Source organism: Melopsittacus undulatus, chromosome 19 (assembly GCF_012275295.1).
Source record: "Melopsittacus undulatus isolate bMelUnd1 chromosome 19, bMelUnd1.mat.Z, whole genome shotgun sequence".
Lineage (NCBI taxonomy): Eukaryota > Metazoa > Chordata > Aves > Psittaciformes > Psittaculidae > Melopsittacus > Melopsittacus undulatus.
Window position 1 is genome coordinate 667,857 of NC_047545.1, and position 17,837 is coordinate 685,693.

At 47.6% G+C, this 17,837-nt stretch overlaps 3 protein-coding genes across 5 annotated transcripts; 1 reads left to right on the forward strand and 2 right to left on the reverse strand.

The window, feature by feature from the left end:
- Nucleotides 1-834: 834 nt before the first annotated feature.
- Nucleotides 835-2,923, reverse strand: LOC117437204 (hydroxysteroid 11-beta-dehydrogenase 1-like protein). 3 transcript variants are annotated; one of them, XM_034070769.1, is made up of 4 exons: nucleotides 2,735-2,923; nucleotides 1,800-1,978; nucleotides 1,314-1,473; nucleotides 835-1,095 (listed from the first exon to the last, which is right to left on the reverse strand). In XM_034070769.1, the coding sequence occupies exons 1-4, from the start codon at nucleotides 2,908-2,910 to the stop codon at nucleotides 957-959; spliced, it is 654 nt and encodes a 217-aa protein (XP_033926660.1). In that variant the 5' UTR covers nucleotides 2,911-2,923; the 3' UTR covers nucleotides 835-956. The 3 variants fall into 3 exon arrangements, 2 of the variants coding, with proteins under 2 accessions (XP_033926660.1, XP_033926659.1); XM_034070768.1 differs by having other exon boundaries at nucleotides 1,077-1,473; XR_004550391.1 differs by lacking the exon at nucleotides 835-1,095 and having other exon boundaries at nucleotides 1,424-1,674.
- Nucleotides 2,924-3,182: 259 nt separating this feature from the next.
- MICOS13 (mitochondrial contact site and cristae organizing system subunit 13) lies at nucleotides 3,183-5,403 on the forward strand. Its single transcript, XM_034070773.1, has 4 exons — nucleotides 3,183-3,265; nucleotides 4,076-4,232; nucleotides 4,614-4,665; nucleotides 5,200-5,403. The coding sequence occupies exons 1-4, from the start codon at nucleotides 3,237-3,239 to the stop codon at nucleotides 5,295-5,297; spliced, it is 336 nt and encodes a 111-aa protein (XP_033926664.1). The 5' UTR covers nucleotides 3,183-3,236; the 3' UTR covers nucleotides 5,298-5,403.
- Nucleotides 5,404-6,290: 887 nt separating this feature from the next.
- LOC101881452 (scaffold attachment factor B1-like) lies at nucleotides 6,291-17,713 on the reverse strand. The gene is made up of 21 exons (XM_034070708.1): nucleotides 17,431-17,713; nucleotides 16,303-16,390; nucleotides 16,032-16,096; nucleotides 15,743-15,949; nucleotides 15,297-15,359; nucleotides 14,727-14,754; nucleotides 13,313-13,811; nucleotides 12,833-12,882; nucleotides 11,199-11,299; nucleotides 10,459-10,608; nucleotides 10,286-10,362; nucleotides 10,034-10,167; nucleotides 9,596-9,687; nucleotides 9,116-9,222; nucleotides 8,704-8,997; nucleotides 8,320-8,457; nucleotides 7,837-7,879; nucleotides 7,325-7,446; nucleotides 7,100-7,212; nucleotides 6,939-6,990; nucleotides 6,291-6,654 (listed from the first exon to the last, which is right to left on the reverse strand). The coding sequence occupies exons 1-21, from the start codon at nucleotides 17,617-17,619 to the stop codon at nucleotides 6,525-6,527; spliced, it is 2,742 nt and encodes a 913-aa protein (XP_033926599.1). The 5' UTR covers nucleotides 17,620-17,713; the 3' UTR covers nucleotides 6,291-6,524.
- Nucleotides 17,714-17,837: the final 124 nt, after the last annotated feature.

Consider the following 17,837-nt stretch of genomic DNA (forward strand, 5'->3'; position numbering starts at 1 on the left):
GGCGATGCTTGATGCTGAAGTGTGCTATGGGGACATCAGAGACCCTCGAGTCATCCCCTTCCAGCTGCCCTTGTGTTTGTGGCACTGTTTGGACCTTCACCTCTCCCTCGAGAGCTGAGTGGGGCCGTGCGAGGCTCCTGTTCCTCTAGTCCATGTTTACTGATTGTAAATACCATTTTTATACTTAACATCTATTCCGGACGTGATTTGTACCAATGGACTTTATTTCTGCTACAAGGGATTTCCTGAGGTTTAAACTGAGTCTAATTTTGAACAAAAGAGAAAAAGAAAAAAAAAGAAAAAAAAAAAGAAAAAAAAATACACACACACACACAAAAAAAAGGACCAACAAGTGCAAATGTGGGGAATAAAAAGGACTTTTTTGGGCCATCCCGGGCCAAGCGGCTTTCCAAGAGCGTTTCTTCCCTCGCAGTCACTGGTGGGACTGGACGATGTTGCGCTAAAGCTTCGTCAGTGTCAAATTCCTTAACTCTGGTCAAAAAAAAAGATCTTAAATTTATTTAATAAAAGTTTTACTTGGTAAAGAACATCCTGGTTGAGCTGCTGTGAGCTGGGGCTGCCGCGGGAGGCAGCAGCAGACTGCGTGGCTGCTTCCAAAGCCTTCCATAGGGGATGGATCATGGAATCCCAGCCTGGTTTGGCTTGAAGGGACCTTCAAGATCCTCCAGCTCCAACCCCTGCCACAGGCAGGGACCCCTTCCACTGGAGCAGCTGCTCCAAGCCCCTGTGTCCAACCTGGCCTTGAGCACTGCCAGGGATGGGGCAGCCACAGCTTTGCTGTCCAGCAGCCTCACAGGGAAGAGCTTCTTCCTTAGCTCCACACTCTAGGCCTGGGTTTAATTGTAGTTTGCCACCACCGGGACAGGAATGGGATTAGAAGGGATGGGAGAGGAGCTGGGCCTCCCTAAGGATTGTACAAGCGCTGCAGAAAGGGGTCACGGGAAGAGCACCCCGAGGCAGCACACAGAGTACAGCCAGCCTGGGTAGTAAACCTCCATCGCACACATGGCTCCTCCCTGGATGATGGCGAGCGCCGCATCGGGAGCAGGAGAAGCAGGAAGAGACACCTTCCCCCTGGAAGCAAACAGCCAGAGCATCACCCCAAGCCAGGCAGCCCATGGCAGGGGTTGTGCCTGTGCACACTGATCCCTCATGTTGAGGTGGACACAGAACCCCCACGATGCACCCAACAGATGGACTCATCCCATGACACATCCAAATGGATGCTCAGCCCACCATAAAGCGGCTGTGGTGCAGGTTCTGCTCCATCCCAGCCTCCTCCCCACATATACCTGGTGCTCTCCAAGGCCCATTCGGTGTTGATCAGGCCCAGGATACAGAGTGTGACTGAGATGTTCTGCATGGAGAGCTCGTGGCGCAGCGAGCTGAAGAATCCATCCAGGGCAAACTTGGCAGCAGAGTAAGAAGTGGTGAAGGGAGTGGGGATTTTCCCTGGGAAAGCAAAGGAAAGAGTGGAAAACAGCAGGAGACTGGCTGGAAGGAGGATGGTGCCATGGAGGGGGAATCTGGATCATCCTGCATCATCGACCCATGGTTGGTTCGGGTGAGTTTCCCTCTTATTTCTAGTCACAAATAGGCACTGAGGCAATTCCAGCCGGTTGTGGGAGCACATCCCAGCACAGGAGCCACCTCCTGGAGAAAGGGAGGAATTGTCTTTTAACTTACTAACCAGGTCCACACTGGGCTAGAAGGCCCCGTGTGCTGCTCTGCTGCAGCCTTCCCTCCCCATGACATGCAAACCCCCCTGCTGACCCTACCTGGCTTAAAGGAATCTTCCCGGCAGACAGCAAGGAACGCAATTACAAACGCTGTCGCACAAAGCACTTTTCCAACGGGCTTCATATCCCTCCATGGTGTGAAGAGCAAAGTGAAGTCTTGAAGCTGAGCACTCCAGCCCAAATACTGCAATCTCCTTCCTGTGAGGCTGGAAGCCAACCTGCAAGAAGCATGGGAAGACCTTCTGTGTCCTGCATAGCAGAGAGGAGCTGGGAAGAAGTGAGAGTCCACCAGGAGCCACCTTTGTCAGGAATGGAAGCCAGTGAGGACAAGGACAATCAGCACTTTGATAAGAAGCTGCAAAGCTGCTGTTTGTCTGTGGAAGGCAGGGAACACCAGTCCTGGGAATGGTTCATATGTGCTCAGGATAGGGCAGGGCTTGGCTGTGGCAGGCAGTGCAGCTCCTGTCCAGAGGGAGCAACCCTGGAGACTGAAACCTGCTCTTGTATGAGAGGAGGGGTCCAAAGAGGGCAGGAAGCAGAAGAGCTCCCAGAATCATCTCATTTATCTTCCTGCCTTGCTCAATGAGTCTCTCCCTCAGCTTCGACTTGCTCCAGGACAGCTGCTTGTGCCATTCAGCATGTCTTAAATGAACTGGACTGGGGGAATTACCCTGAAAATCATAGAATCATAGCATGGTTTGAGTCAGAAAGGACCTTATGGTCATCCAGTTCCAATGCCTGCATGGGCAAGGACACCATGCACTAAACCATGTCACCCAAGATAGAATCACAGAACAGTTAGGGCTCACACAGCTTTTAGCAGCCAGAACACAGTGAATAGAGGAGGTTTTGCACAGCTCTGGGAGGTGTTTTCTGCAAAACTCACTTGTTCTGCACACAATTAAGCTTGTTTGGGGAGCAGCACAGCAGGATATGGCCAATGCTTAGTGAGGGAATGGGATTCCCAGCCTTACCCAGGGTACGGAGATGAGCATGGCCTGAGTTCTTTGTAGGAGTGTGGCCTAGCGAAGATAAACAGGGAACAAACCGGGACAAGTGTGACGCTGAAGAACTGAAGGTTCTCATACAGATCTTGAAGCTTAAGTTGAAAGCAGAACGTGATTTGGTAACACACGGTTTGTATTTCCATCCATTTTCATTTCATTCCCTATCAGCAGCACCCAAAGCCACCTCGTGCTTGCTTCGAGGCGCACAAAGCACCACACGCGGCCCGGTTCGAACCTGTGGGGACTGGAGACCCAGCGCTGATGGCAGCGGCGGCAGCGCCGGCCCTGCGGTAACCGGTGCTCCTCACCCGGCAGCTCAGGCCCGAGGGGGGGTCCCGACATGTCGCGACAGAGCACAAGCACCGCCCCCTCAGCGCGGCCCCGCCCCGTTGCCATGGAGCCACGCAGGGGGGGCGGGGCCTCCCGCGCCACGTGACCAGTTCCCACCGCCCCCCCCGCCGCCGCCGTCATGGCCGCCAGGCTCGTCCCCGTCCTCAAGTGAGTCCCCGCTCCCCTGGAGCCCCGGGGCTGGGGGTTCGGGTGCCCCCCTCGGCCCGGGCCCCGCAGCCGCCGCTCCCGGTGCCTGGGGGCTCCCCCCGGGCCCGTGTCCAGGCGCCCGGCTCGGCCTTGGAGCGCCCTTGACCTCGTGTGGCGCCGCGGCCTCCGCCGGTGTCCGGTGGGTTCGGCTGCGCTTGGCTGCGGAGGGAGCAGCCGCGGAGCACAGGGGGAGAACGGGAGGGGTGGATGGAGAACGGGGAAATCCCCTTTCCCCGAACGCTCGTGAGTGCATGGGTTTGAGGGTTGGCTCTTTCTTGCCTCTCTCAGTGGCTCTGTGTGTGTGTTTTATATGTAGTGTGCTATAGCAGCCTTCCGGTGCCTGAAGGGGCTGCAGGAAACCTGGAGAGGGGCTTGGGACAAGGGCCTGTAGGGACAGGCCAAGGGGAATGGCTTGAACCTGCCCGAGGGGAGACTGAGCTGAGCTCTGAGGCAGAAGCTGTTCCCTGGGAGGGTGCTGAGGCGCTGGCACAGGGTGCCCAGAGAAGCTGTGGCTGCCCCATCCCTGGCAGTGCTCAAGGCCAGGTTTGGACACAGGGGCTTGGAGCAGCTGCTCCAGTGGAAGGTGTTGAGTTGGAACTGGAGGAGCTTTAAGGTCCCTTCAACCCAACCCATGCGTTCTGTGAAGACAGCAAGAGCCATTGGAGTATTGGTGACCCTCAGGTTTATCAATACCCCCCCTTTGGTGGTTACTGAGAGAGGCATTGATTGTTATAACAGGAACTGAACTGTTGCTGCTTTGGATCCCTCCAGGTTTGTCATCAAAGGAGGCCTGGCTGGGGGTGCTGTGTACGTGGCCTATGACCAGGGGCTGCTGGGCAGCGGCACACAAGGTGCTGAAGCCTTCAGGAAAGCTCAAGCAGCGCTGCCTCCAGCCATCCAGGAGTGGATAAGTTACACAGGCTGGGAGGTAAGGGCTGTGCAGCCACACAAGCAGGTCCTTGGAATGAGTGGGAGATAACACTGGGGTGATACTGCAGTTCCAGCCATGCCGGTGGGAATTTTGCTGTTGAAGTGTTGAAAATGTTTTGGTGACGATTGAAATGGAAGGAGGATGAAACTTGAAATGTAGGGGAGAGACAAGGAGGCAGCCACAGAGATGGGTTTTCAGGGGGCCTGCCTTTTGTCCCCCCATTGTAATGGGGGAAGGAGCAGCTTTAAGCCTCATGTCTGATCCTGTTTGGGACTCATGGAGAGTAGGTCTTTGAGACCTGTGGTCAAGGTGATGTGGATCCTGTTATAAGGGAAACCCTTGGAGTGCTGATATTTTCTCTCTCTTCTCCCTTTCTAGCTCCCACCCATTCCAAAACTTGAGTTCTCCCCCTCCGATTCCTGGAATAAAGGTAAGCTAACTTCTCATCCAACTGTGAGAGCAGGAAGGGCTAAGAGGAGTGTAGCTTATACCAGTTTTGTTTCAATACTGTGCTGAATGGAATGATGGGGAAGGAGGAGATAGATGTTCCAGCCTGGTGGAAGGAGCAATGGGACTAAGGAAGCTCCAGGTTTTGCTACTGACACACTGAGTGACTTCAGACTTGGTTTTACATAATTGTGAGGGAGCACTGTCCACAGATACTGTGGTATGTCCAACATCACCCATGGCAGGGCTGGAAATACAGTGGAACTTAGCTCAGTCCTTTGGTTCAATTGTCTGTCCCTTACACAGGTCCTAAATAGGGATTTTCCTGTGTCCCGAGTGCTACTGAGCAATAAAACCTAACCCAAGAGTCATTCAGGCCTCAGTGTGCTTGAAAGCTTCGGAGCTGGAGCTAGGTCTTTCCCTCTGTGTTTTAAAGAGAACTCCAATGCTGGAATAACATTAGGAAATGTGGCCAGAAGGATGCTCTTGGGATAACTGTGCTCTGCTCTCCCTGCAGGAGTACGGATGGTGATGTCTGCCTTGTCTGTGGCTCCCACCAGGGCTTGTGAATACACTGCAGAAGGCTGGAAGTATGTGAAGGACCTTGTCAAATAGCTTCTCTGTTCTCCAGGGTTGTGATTCCGTCTGTCCCATGTTGGCTGTGGGATGAGGCTGAGTCCAGCCCTCGGGAGGGCTGCAATAAAAGACTTTGGAATTTCCATTTGTATCTGGGTTGGTTCTGGCCTAGGACTGGAATAACTGTGTTCTCTCAGCAGTGGTCATGAAGTGGTGGCCCTGTGCTGAAGTGCAGTCCTGGCTCTGAAGCTGCTGAGCTCAACTGGTTTGTGTTGTGTTACTCCTGAACACCCTCTGATGCAAGCCAAGCCAACAGGAGGAAACAGAATATAAGCTGAGGAAGGAGTGCCTCTGCCAGATAGAGCATGTTAGTGAGGTGAAAGCTGCTTCTGTGACTTGTTACACAATTGGGAGTAACCACTGCTAGTTGCAGTACCTCTTATTGATGACTGTGTGTAACAGAAGGGAGTTGGTAAGTTTGTGATGGGAGATTAGCATTAGCTGTTGTAGCCTGAGTGCTGCACCACACCAGGCTTTGTTTCTTGGGCAGGGGGATTAGTCAACCTCTGATTGCAATGACTTTGCTTTTCTCAACATAGAGGTTTTGTGCTTCACTTGGTTTCAAGGACCAGAAGGGTTGGGCCTGGGCTGGAAGTTGTCCTTCCATTGCTGAGCCTCCCACCAGCTGCAGAGTCTCACTAAGGGCAGTGAGTAAGGTGGGCATTAGCAGTATTACAATCGCTTGTTTGGTTTTGATTCCTTTAACAGACATTTAAAACCATCTGAATGATTTTGGCTGAAGGATGAGAACTACCTTCAGGGCTGCAGCCTACAGTCAGGGAAGTTGCACTTGCTGCTTGGAGAACAATGTCCTGTGCATTTCCAAGTCAGTTTTGCAGCACTAGGTTCAAGCTTTGACCACTGCTTCCCTCACATAGGGTAGTTAAGTTTTGGTGCTTCAGCTGTGAAAGCAACCCCTGTGGTTTAATACACAACTGACTCAATTCAGGTTTCCAGGGACTATTAAAACAATTACCTGTAAACTGGCTTTTATTTATGGAAAATGGAATGCTTCATTAACAAACATTTTAAATGGGATATGAACAACACATTACAAAACAAACGAGTTCACATTGGGTTGTGTGAAATAAGATGGTAGCAGCTTAAAAAAAATGACACTTAGAGTAGCCCACCAGTTACAATGAATGGTAACCTTGGGGAACAGCCTCATTTCAGTTGCCACCTTGAGTTAAAAACTAAAGACATTCAGTAGCGACGGTTGAAACGAGGGTCGTTGGGTCTGTTTGCTCTCTCCTGGCCAGCAAAGCCTTCCCCTTGCATTCCTCCTCCGTGCATCATCTGACTTTGGTTGCCACCTTGCATGAAACCTCCACGCCTAGAAAGGGATTTAGACATGTTAATTGCAGCTGTGACTCTTGATATGATGAGGATAGAATGGCTATTGTAATGGTTGGATGGACTTGGTGATACCAGGTTGAGAGAATGGCTGTTCTCTTACAGCTCTTGGTGTGATCTTTCACTCTGCAGCAACATTAAAACCATGGGAGCATTTCATCAGTCCTTGACATTTAAAGAAATCAGGGAACTGATGCTCACCCAATTTAAGTAGAAGAGATGCCCGTTCAAAGGAAAACCCTCTGTTCTCTCTGAAGTTCTTACCCTGACATGCCTCCGCGATGGATCACATGGCCAGGTCTGCCTCTACCTCCACCTGAAAAAGTTCCAACGCTTCCTTTAACTCCACAGCAGTAAGTTTTCCTTCATCCCCATGGATAGCAGTGCCTATCTTTCCTCCTTTCCACAGCACAACTGCAGCTCACCTTGCCATCGCTCATGATCTCGCCCCATCATCCCTCCATCCACACTGCTCTGCCACGAACGATCTTGATGTCCTTCAAACTTGCGGCCATGATCTCCCCAGTCCCGTCCATCCCTGTGGGAGAGTGGAATTCGTCCTTCTCACATGAGCCAGAGCCACACACAATGTTTGACTTTTAAAGGGAAAGCAACAAAATCCCAATGGATCCTCAGTTCAGTGCACTGACCGTGACTGGGGGGGCATCCCTCTGCTTTCACTCATCCTTCTGTCGGATCCATAACTACCCCAGCTTTCCCGGGAATCTCGTGAGTGGCGGTCTGGTCCTCCATGGCGCTCATCTGGATAGTGCTGAAAGACAAAGATCACTTACAGGGCTGCCCAAACTATGTTCTTCAGTTGTTTCAAATTGCTCAGTTGTCATTACTCCATCCCAGAATCATTTAGGATGGAGATCATCTAGTCCAACCTCCCCACTCCCAGCAGGATCAGCCAGGGCAGGCAATCCAGAACAGTCTCCCATCAAGTTTTGAGTATCTTCACAGCTTCCCCATGCAAGTCACTCTGTGACCACCTCCACAGTTTAGTCACTGAACTAAATTTCATCTTATGAAAGAAAACAAGACAATCTGGTTGTCAAGAAGATACTTAATTCTTAACTACTGTTCTGTCTGACACATGCTACAGAAACCCAGGTTGTAAGAAGCGAAGATGTTTCTGCAGCTTTGTAAGGCAACTCACTTGTCCATCCCGATCTCCCATCATTGTCCTGGATCCGTCTCTCCTACAAAAAGACAATCACAATCAGACTGTGGTAGTAAACATCCACCAGCCTCTAAAAATCCATCTATGTAACAACACAGGTGAAAGATTCTGCTTCCATGGAGTGCCAACATCATCTACAAAAGGCACAAAGAGCTGGAAGTTATGGAGACCATGTCACGTTTTGGATTTCCGAAGAAAGCCAAGGTATAAACCAGAATGTTCTCAGGAAGATGCCAGGTGCCTGCAATATTATTTAGGATTCTCTGCAAGCAGAACACTTGGAGCCAGCCTGCCACAAGGCTTAACTCAGGGCACAGGACAGAGCTCTTTGTGGGGATGCAGCCACTAAGCCACACTTACAAACTGAAATGCAACCCAAACACGCAAGTAAAGACAGGAAAGTGTACCATTAAATCTATTTTTGTTTTCCAGGGAACACCATGGAGGGCAGACACCAACCTGTCTATTGAATGGTCTTGGTACCGGCCACGATCCCTGTGGTCGAAGTCATGGAAGCGATCCTGGCGGCTGAAGTCTGAGTGGTACCTGTCATTCATTGCCATTCGTTTTGCCTCTGGCCAGTATGGATCATCTCTCCTGAAAGAAGGAACATGCTCATTTTAGTCAAGGTAATCACTTTTGATACTGTTTCTCCCATTCCAAGGCAGAAGGGAGTTTGAGCAGATAGTCCGACTGGGGCTATTAAACATGCTCACATCCTTGCCATCACCAGCTGCTGACAGATGGAAGCTGAGAGCACACGGAGAACTTTTTATACCACAGGTAGATGAGCCAAAACCTGGCAGCATTTTTCACTCACACCATTTCTCTTGCTGGCTTTACCTGCCGTCGATGTCATACGGTCTCCTCATGGCAGAGCGACGCTCCTGCTCGTAGCGCAGCTGCTCGTGCTGGCGCCGCAGCTCTTCTCTTTCCCTCTGGATGCGATCCTGTTCCCTCCTCCTCTCATGCTCTATGTGCATTCGTTCCCTTTCCAGTCTTTCTCTTTCCATCCGTTCCCGTTCGAGACGCTGCCGTTCAATTTCCAGCCTCTCCCGAGCAATCTCCAGCCTTTCTCTTTCCTCTCGTTCCCGTATAGTCTGCAGGTGCTGCTGCCTCTCCCGGCGCTCCCGGGTGCTGTTCAAACACACACAGAAGGTCACAGATCTGATACTTCCACAAGAAAGGAGGTTAGAATGGAAAAAGAAAAGTAAGCCAGGGAAGGGAAGCACCCAAGGCATTTCCCTGCTCTTACCGGCGCTGCTCTGCCTCCCTCATCTTCCTCTGGGCTTTGATTTTGTCAAATGGCACAATCCCTTGTCTCTCCCGGCTCTCCGATTTGCGATCCTGGCTCTTGATGCTCTGGATTTGATATTGAAAGAGAGAAACTCAATGGAGTACCTTTACAAAAGGACAACTATCCCAAGCAATACTGAGCTCCATTTCCACTCATCCAGATCCAGGCCCCCTCACTTTTCAAACAGGCTATTCTTTTAGTGTTACAGACAGAGCATAACAGTACTACTGCCCACATATGCTTGGGAGGGGGTGGTTCAGTGCTGAATGGTATCAGTTCTACAAAAGGTATTTTACTAATGACCATCTACATCCAAATTTTAGTAACTCCAACTGGACACACCAGTAAGATCACTGCAGCTTCCATGTCACTCGGCAGGATTCAGTGCTTATTTCTAAGGGAGACTGACAACCTTTCCCATGCAGAAACATGACTTACTCGGTCTTTTGATGTAGTTGATGTTTTCACACTAATAACAGGTTCTCCTTTGGATTTATCCATTACTACTGTTCTCTCTGTTCCTTTACTTCCTAAATCCATCAGAGGTTGAGGGGAAAGACATGGAAAAGAACAATGAAACTACGTAACTAACCCTATTCATTGCTATGCCAGACATTGTGCTGTCTAGAATGTCAAGACAGGCATTTAACTCTCTCTTCAAAAACCATTCTCCACTACACCTATTCAAGTGCTTCTGTTGAGCACAACACAATGTCAAACTCCCTCCCCTCCACCTCTTTATACCTTCTGGATTTCCCATTAGGAACCAGAACTGATTCCAGACCTCTGGAAGTCATTGGGAAAGAATCACCTACAACAAATTATCTGTTTTTCACCCTATCTTCTGCTCTATGGAAAAGAGAACAGCCAAATTACCTGACTTAATAGTTTTAGGTTGATCTGATGAGCCTGGCTTCAGTTCCTCTTTCTCTTTTTTTTCCTTTTCATCTTCTGTCTTTTTAGGATCATCTTTTTGGTCAGATTTCTCATCCTTTTTAACGCTGCCAGGTCTATAGAGAGACGTTGGTATAGATTAGACTAATACAGAGGTAGAATATAAAGGAGAATGTTAGCGATACCAAAACAAAGCAGCAAACACCTTTGCACAGAGGATTTCCAGAACAGTACCTCTCAGTGGCTGTTTCTTTCTTTGTTTCATTCTCTTTTTTATCACTTAGCTTCTTCCCAGAGGGTTCACTTTTGGCCTGAAATATATTTTGCACATCATCAGCTGAGAATGTGGCCTCGATCATTTGTACAATGCAGTGGCAGGGGGATGTCTTTGAGGGACCAGTACTCACTTTTTCTACAGAGATTATCTTCCCGTGTAACTCTGTTTTGTGGAGGTGAGTGATGCACTTGCTGGCTTCCTCAGCTGTTGACATGGTGACAAAGCCGTAGCAGCGAGCACCAGGGCTGCGAGCGTTGGTAACCACTTTGGCACCTACCACCTTGCCAAAAGAAAAGAGGGATTTACACTCCCTGGCACAAGTGTTGTCACAAGGAACATTACAAAGGTTTTACTAGTCCAATGGCTTTCAGGCAGACTCAAAGCTATGCCACACTTCATCTTTGTACCTATTTGTAAAAGTCACATTTAAATTAGGGAGCATTGTCAGTAGTTCAGTGTTCAGTAGCAGGTTGTTGCACAGACTGGTTTCTTTTACTCCAATGTGCTGTCAGGAATCTTTAAATAGGCTTCAAAGTTTTGACAGAAATCCATATTTATGTCTCTGACATTAATTTTCTATTGAACTCTTTCCATCTCCCATCTGATGGGGACATTTAACCTGCTAGCTGCTTTATCGTTAATAAGCAACTGCAGGAGCCTCCCCACAAACCAAGGCCCATAAAGTGCATTTTTCTCTGCTTGGAAGTGAGTGACAGTAGGAAGGAGTGGGCATTCAGCATGTACTTTGGCCATTTTTTTCCTTGCTACCACACACTATTTTTGACAATTTCATTCCTTTCACTGGTATTTTCAGTGTCAGGAGCTTAAGGAGTGTTATTAAGACATTTTCAAATGAAAAGAAACCCTTACCTTCCCGTATCTGCTAAAGAGATTCTTCAGATCTGTAGCTCTGGTAGTGGAAGCCAGGCCACTCACCCAGAAGTTTCTACCAGAACCACTGGCAGTGCGACCTGAAGAGGAAAACAGATCAACCCAAACTTCCAAAACTTTGTTATTCCAACAACTCCTTCATATTTAGAAAGGAGCAGTTCCACCAAGTCTTTCATGGTTTTATATCAGAGAGCAAATGAAATGACACGCCGAACATTCTCCCCTCAGGATTCACATTCTTGAAGGCAAGAAGTATTGAAAGTGCAAAAACTTGAAGCTGGAACTACAAGCTTTGATACATGCAGCAGTTTATTATCTCTTGAGGTCCTTGACTCCAAAGGAATGCTGATGGGATGCAGACTAAGCATGGGAAGACATACACCATAAAGCAAGGAAGCTTCCTCTACTATCTCTGTCCACAAAGATTCCATAGGTGGGGTAGAAGCCTATGTGTGACTTTAGTTACAGAGGTTAAAGACCCAGCTTCCTCCAACTGTGCAAGAGCTACACAACACTGAACAAATCTGGCATCTACACCAGAAAGATCCTGTGGAAACAGGTCCACAGGGGCAAGGACATTATTAGACAGCCGAATTCCTGAAGGCTGGCTGGAATGCAGACTTCAAGGAGAGCCTTCTCAGTCCACAAAACATACACTGAAGACCTTGGGCAAAAGACACCATGTACAAACCTTTTAAATGTTCTGAAATAAGAGAATAAAAGATTCCATGCTGTCAGCAAGAGGAAAAGACTCCACTGGAGCTGTGAAGTAGCTTACAGAGACAGGTAAAACCCCAGATCATGGAAGAAGCAGCTGACAATGAGTTCAGCCTGTGTGTAAATCTCTATTAAAACCAAATTCCTCTTGTTCAGTGGATAGACACAACTAATAATGAGTTTTTTGACTATGACAGGAATTGTAGGAACTTCTACACTTACAGTGCTGAACTACCAGCCTGCAGTATGCAAGAATGCTAGCAGTCAGTTGCCCTGGTCAGGTAGGAGGGAACAAAGAGGTGGGATGAGCTGCACAGACTCAGCAGCCTGATGTATGAAAAGGAAGAAGTATAATGCAAAGGAAGAGCAGCAGACAGTGCTGATGAAGGCATTTTCATCTTGGTTATGATGCATATTTGTACCATGAACAAGATCTGTGTGGACAAAGATTTAATAGATTTAATCTAACCTAAAGACAGTTATTAAGTTCAAAGTTTCTGTGGTATTTAAATACATGAAGACAAGATTCCAAATGACTTCTGCAAGACAGAAGAAGTTCTGAAGAATCCCAACTGTAAAGGAAAGGTAACTGAGGAAGGCACCTGACTCATTAACCACTGCAGGCAGGAATCTTCAGTGCCATGCAGGACATACTTGCCCTGTGTTACCAGCTACCTTGGAAGATAAAGACACAAAAGGCTGTGACAGATGCCCTTAGAAAGTGCGTAAAACTGGGGTTTCTTTTTGGATAAACAGAGTCTAAAAATGAACAGAAAGAGGTGACTCTTATGGTATTTAACAACTGCAACGTGCTTTTCCACTGAAGTAGCCCATCCAATACAAAGCCAGATTCTCCAAGCAAGCACGGAAGTTCTGTTTTCTTAAAAGACACCTACCTTTCTCATCCTTTGGTATTATCTTTGCATCTCTGTCCTCCTCACCGGGGCTAAAGACAAAACACCACGTTATTTCAGTCCGAAAGAAAAGAGTTTCACTAGAACTTATGAAAAATGCTAAAATTAAATACCTACCAGAAAATATGTTGCAAATGAAAACACACCTTTGTATACTTGATTTAAGAAATCTGACAGGAAATAATGAAGTCAGATTCTTAAACAGACTTATAGAAACATTTACAAATAAGAGTAATTTAAGAAAACAACCTCTGAAGGTTGAGGAAGGAAAAGAAATCAAACCCTCTTTGTGTTTAAAAACCAACAACATACAAAATCTGCCCACGGAGAAATAAAACAGACTCTTTAGGAATAGGCTACAATTTCATCAGTCTCGGTGGCCAATTGAAGGAAACAGCTTTATGCGCGTCACGTACCCAGCCATGACAAAAAGATCTGGTCTAGAACGGAGAAAAAACAAACCTCTTTTTCTGATCACCGCCCTCACTGGCTGAGGACTCTTTAGTAGCAGGGGGTTCCTCTGAATTAGCTTTGTCTTCTGCTTTCTTGGCATCTTCTTTGCTATCTTTGGCTTCGGGACCTGCGCCTTTGCCCGCTGGTTCCCCACTAGAGGCTTCCAGGCCTGGGGAGCGTTTGCTACTCTGATTGCTCACGCTCTCTACTACTAAAGAGTCAGAGTCCGGCTTCGCTTCCTCTATTGTCTGTTCACTTGTCTCCCCTTTCGCTACAACTAAACGCTTTGCTTCCTTCCTTGCCATAGCTTGGGCCGCTTTGCTGTCCAAATCTAAAGCATCTTCCTCCACCTGAGCGCCACCAAGAGCGTCCTCTTCCTCTGCCAGCCTCTTGCCTGGCACCACGTTACTGGCTTCCTGTGCATGCGCCCGCTCCGCTTCGGAAGTTTCTTCGTTAAGTAGCTCAGATTTACAAGTTTCCCCCAAAATGTCGAGTATTTTCTCATTTTCTACGGATTTAACAGGAATAGAATGGCACAAGATTTAATCACCAGGGAAATACAGCAATCACAAACGTGGAACTGGCATGGCTGCCACACTAACACCAAGAGAACTGCTAAGCTACACAGAGATTGGAAAACCCTAGTGTACACAGTGTTACAAGCTACCCTACCTGCTCTCTCACACACTACCCAATCAGCCCTACAGTGTTAACAGGGAAGAAAAATGCCCCCAACAGATTTTAACAACAACCTTCTGGCTCATCCTTGATTTTCTTCATGCAATCGTTCAGCTCTGTTTCTTCTCTAGTTAGCTTCCAGAGTCCCAGATGTTAACTGAACGTATCAAGACACTGAGGGTTCAATTTTTAAATTTCTGTGAAATTCTTTTAGCAGACAGTCCAACATGAGAACTGGGCATCTTCTGATGGTGCATGAGTGTGTTTGCAGTCCAGAAAGTGAAAAGTATCTGTATGAAATTTCCATGAAGAAACTCTCTTCTTTCTTCTGTATCCAGTAACTAAACTTTACATTTTAATGCCCTACAATATCTTTTTACTGCTTTCACTGCCTCTTTACTTAGTAACATAGAGTTTTAGGTGTGTGCAATATCACAAGATCTGTTTACAAGTAGAATCTTTAGCTTTTAAACTGGGATTAACTTCTCTAAATCCATTTATGTAGCTTAACAGGGTTTTAAACCATTTCATTTCACTGGGAATATTTCAAAGATGACAAGCATTACTTCACAGATCTGGGGATATGATTGGGTTTCCAATCTCTATGACCCTGCATGATCTGGATTGTCCATCATAAAAATAATGTAACTTATTTTTTTGGTTTTTTTTTGCCTGGGGTTTTAACAGTTAATGGTTTAAAAAGTATTAGTTGAAAAGACAGGAATACGTTTTTCTTTAACAGTACCTGGCTCCAAGTGTAGCTTCTCCATTTTCTGTGTGGGAAAAGAAAACACAGAATGAGCATTTTATGAAATGTATTTGGTAACACAGATCACAGACTGATCACACCCTCCCACCCCATCCCAAGACTGGAAACTACACAAATTCACCTACTACATTTAGCACTTTTCACCATCCACTGGAACTTAGGTCATTTTTCTGGTACATGAAAGCCAAATGAAAACATCAGCCACAATTGCATTCTCCAATCTAACTTGGAAAGCTAAAGAAACAAAGTGCTTTCAGGTGCCACATCAACTGGCAGAGCAAAACCCAAACCCAGCTGCTACTTGATATAATCAGCAGCAGAAAGAAATCAACAGCACAAGACCGTTTTTATTTGCCACAAAGTGGGAGAAGTCTTGCTAGCTGACTAAAACTGGGGTCAAGACCCACAGGGTTCTCATCTGACAACTGCATCCTGAGCAAGCCCCTGTATATCTTGGATTCTGTTCCCATTTCATGTTATGGTCATGTTTTCTTAGAGTGAATACTGACAAGAACAATCTGAAATACAGCTATGTATTTCATTTACCTTCATTTCTATTAAATCAGAAGAAGGGGCATCTAAATTGTTTTCAATTTCATCATAATCTTCCTAAAAAAACAAAAGGAATTACAGCACTTCTTACAAAAAGTAACATTCACTTCTGCTGAAATACTGCATGCAATTCTCCCCAGTGATCACAGAGAAGATACCTACCAGTATTTGACAGATTCCAATTGCTCCTTCTGATTGTGACCCAAGAATGGGGAACAACCTAAGCATTCTTGATAATTAATATCTTTCCCCAGTTACCTTTCCTTTTCAACATGACATTGTCTATATCAAAGTTACTCTCATTCAGAGAGGAAATTTATTTCACATTCCTGTGTTTACTTTACAGAACACATTTTTCCATTGTCCCACTGAAATAACTCACTCATATGTCCATAAACTTATTAAATCCCTTCTGAAAGGTTAGAAAGATCTTTCCTCACCTCATTTTCTGTTAGCTGATCTGGAAGTTCTTTCATTTCTGCTTCGACATTGTCTTTATTATCAGACAGAGAATCAAGGATATTATCTGGACTATAGTCTTCTCCACAGTCCACAGCACTGCTGTTATCTATTTCAGCTTCATCTAACACACTGATATCCATCATGTCAATGTCTTGCAAGGTATCCAGACTGGCTTCAATATCATCCTACAGAAAGGAAAAGGGTGGATATGTATTTATTGCAAATGACAAATGGTAAATGATGTCTTAGTAACACGATTTCACTTGCCTGCCCATCTCTAGAGTTTTCTTCTAGTCCATTGTCTTCAACACCTTCTTCTTCTGGTTTTCTTCCTAGAAATAGTATCACTGAAGTGAAATACAGCACTAAAAGTCATAACATGTCTACTCTTCGCTGAATTACATATGTAACACTGAACTTGTTTCAATCAGTAATGATTAAAACCCTGATTCACAAGTCCGGTACTGAAACAGAAGGAATCACCATCAGGCTCTGATTTCTAGCTACATGGAAGCAAAGGCGACTGTATTTGTCCTACCTTTACTAGCTCTTTTTGGCATTCTCTTGTTGGTCAGTTCGGAGGCCACAGGAATTTCATCAGGATCTCCCCCTTCCTCCTCGATAGCCTGTGGGCGACAGCAGCATGACATCCAGTGCACAACAGTGCAGGGATCTGTGCTGAGAACAGTGCTGAGCACACACAGGGGGTTGTCATTAGCACAGTGTCAAGACCTTTCCTGCTTTTCCTCTTGCCCTGCCAGCAAGCAGGCTGGGGGTGGTGGGGGGTGGTGGTGACAAGCTGGGAGGGGACACAGCTGGGACAGTGACTCCAACTGACCAAAGGGATATTCCAGACTGTAGGATCTCATGCACAGCAACAGAACTGGTGGGGCTGCTACGACTTGAAGACTCAGCACCACTCACATTGACAGCCTGCAATTGTTTCCTTTGAGATCACTTGCTTTCCTTGGGTGGTTGGTTTTCTTTTTCCTCCTGAGTTTGCCTTTCCCTTTTTAACATTATTAATCTCTCTTTACCATAATCCATGTGTTTTCTTTCACTTTTACCCTTCCAGTTCTCCCTCCTCATCCCCACCCATGTGGTACTCACCTGTCTACTCAGGTTAAACCCCCTTTTGGGGGGATTTTCACTCAGAAACCTTAGTGTGTCACCCTGTCCCGGGTCATCCTGCCAAGCAGCCATTGGAAACACTCCATAGCAAAGTGCTGATCACACAACCCCACATAAAGCTCCGGCTGAGGAGCAAAGTTCCCTTCCTCTGTCAGCAACGCTCCTTATTCACTAGGTAAGCTTAAAAGCGTGTAAAACGGGGAAGGACCGGCGCAGGAACTCGGGCGCACCCCACACACTATTTCCTTCTCAACCTGCAGGGTTATTAGAACCCATAAACGGATCAGGATCGACTCCCGCTGGTCCGGACTAAAGAAACATGCGGAATTACATTCCGGAAAGAGGGCAAAGCTGGATTTAGGCGACGTTTGGACACAGGAACCGAAGGGACCGGCGGGCAAACGAACAGCGGCTCTCGCTCCCTCAGGCCCCCCCCGAGCGCGCATGCGCCCAGTCCCGCAGGCCGGGGACAAAGGACCCGGATGACACCTCCTTTTCCCCCTCCTCCTCCTCCCTCGCCGTGATCGCGCCTCACCTTCCTCAGCCGCTCCATGAGGACGCTCTTGTTGCCACCGCTGTCCAAGTTACGGCGCTTGAGCTCGGCGCGCAGGTCGATGACCCGCAGCTCACTCAGCCGCCGCGTTTCGGGTTCTGAGCCCAGAGCCGCGGCCGCACCAAGGGATGTGAAGTCCCCTAGCCCGGCCGCTGACTGACTCTCCGCCATTAAGGCGCCCTTCGATGTTTCCACCGAGAGGCCGAACGCGGCACAACCGAACACCTCACCTCTAGATAGCGGCGCAAGATGGTGGACAGGCCGAGGCGCGGCGGGGGAGCGGGCGCGCAGTGCGCAGGCGCGGAGGGGCGTGACCGGGCGAGCGGGTGGGAGGGACTGTGACTGACAGCTCTGGCGCATGCGCGCGGGGAGGCGAGGCGGAGCGCGCC

What these genes read in the sequence shown, in the direction of transcription:
- LOC117437204 (XM_034070768.1), bottom strand. Translation starts at nt 2,910, where the DNA reads ATGGAAATACAAACCGTGTGTTACCAAATCACGTTCTGCTTTCAACTT. An exon ending in TGCTCATCTCCGTACCCTGG is followed by an intron (nt 1,979 to 2,734) that starts GTAAGGCTGGGA and finishes TGCTTCTTGCAG; the next exon opens with GTTGGCTTCCAGCCTCACAG. An exon ending in GGAAGATTCCTTTAAGCCAG is followed by an intron (nt 1,474 to 1,799) that starts GTAGGGTCAGCA and finishes TTGCTTTCCCAG; the next exon opens with GGAAAATCCCCACTCCCTTC.
- MICOS13 (XM_034070773.1), top strand. Translation starts at nt 3,237, where the DNA reads ATGGCCGCCAGGCTCGTCCCCGTCCTCAA. An exon ending in AGGCTCGTCCCCGTCCTCAA is followed by an intron (nt 3,266 to 4,075) that starts GTGAGTCCCCGC and finishes GGATCCCTCCAG; the next exon opens with GTTTGTCATCAAAGGAGGCC. An exon ending in TAAGTTACACAGGCTGGGAG is followed by an intron (nt 4,233 to 4,613) that starts GTAAGGGCTGTG and finishes CTCCCTTTCTAG; the next exon opens with CTCCCACCCATTCCAAAACT.
- LOC101881452 (XM_034070708.1), bottom strand. Translation starts at nt 17,619, where the DNA reads ATGGCGGAGAGTCAGTCAGCGGCCGGGCTAGGGGACTTCACATCCCTT. An exon ending in GCCAAAAAGAGCTAGTAAAG is followed by an intron (nt 16,097 to 16,302) that starts GTAGGACAAATA and finishes TACTATTTCTAG; the next exon opens with GAAGAAAACCAGAAGAAGAA. An exon ending in TCTTTAGCAGATACGGGAAG is followed by an intron (nt 10,609 to 11,198) that starts GTAAGGGTTTCT and finishes TCTTTTGGCAAG; the next exon opens with GTGGTAGGTGCCAAAGTGGT.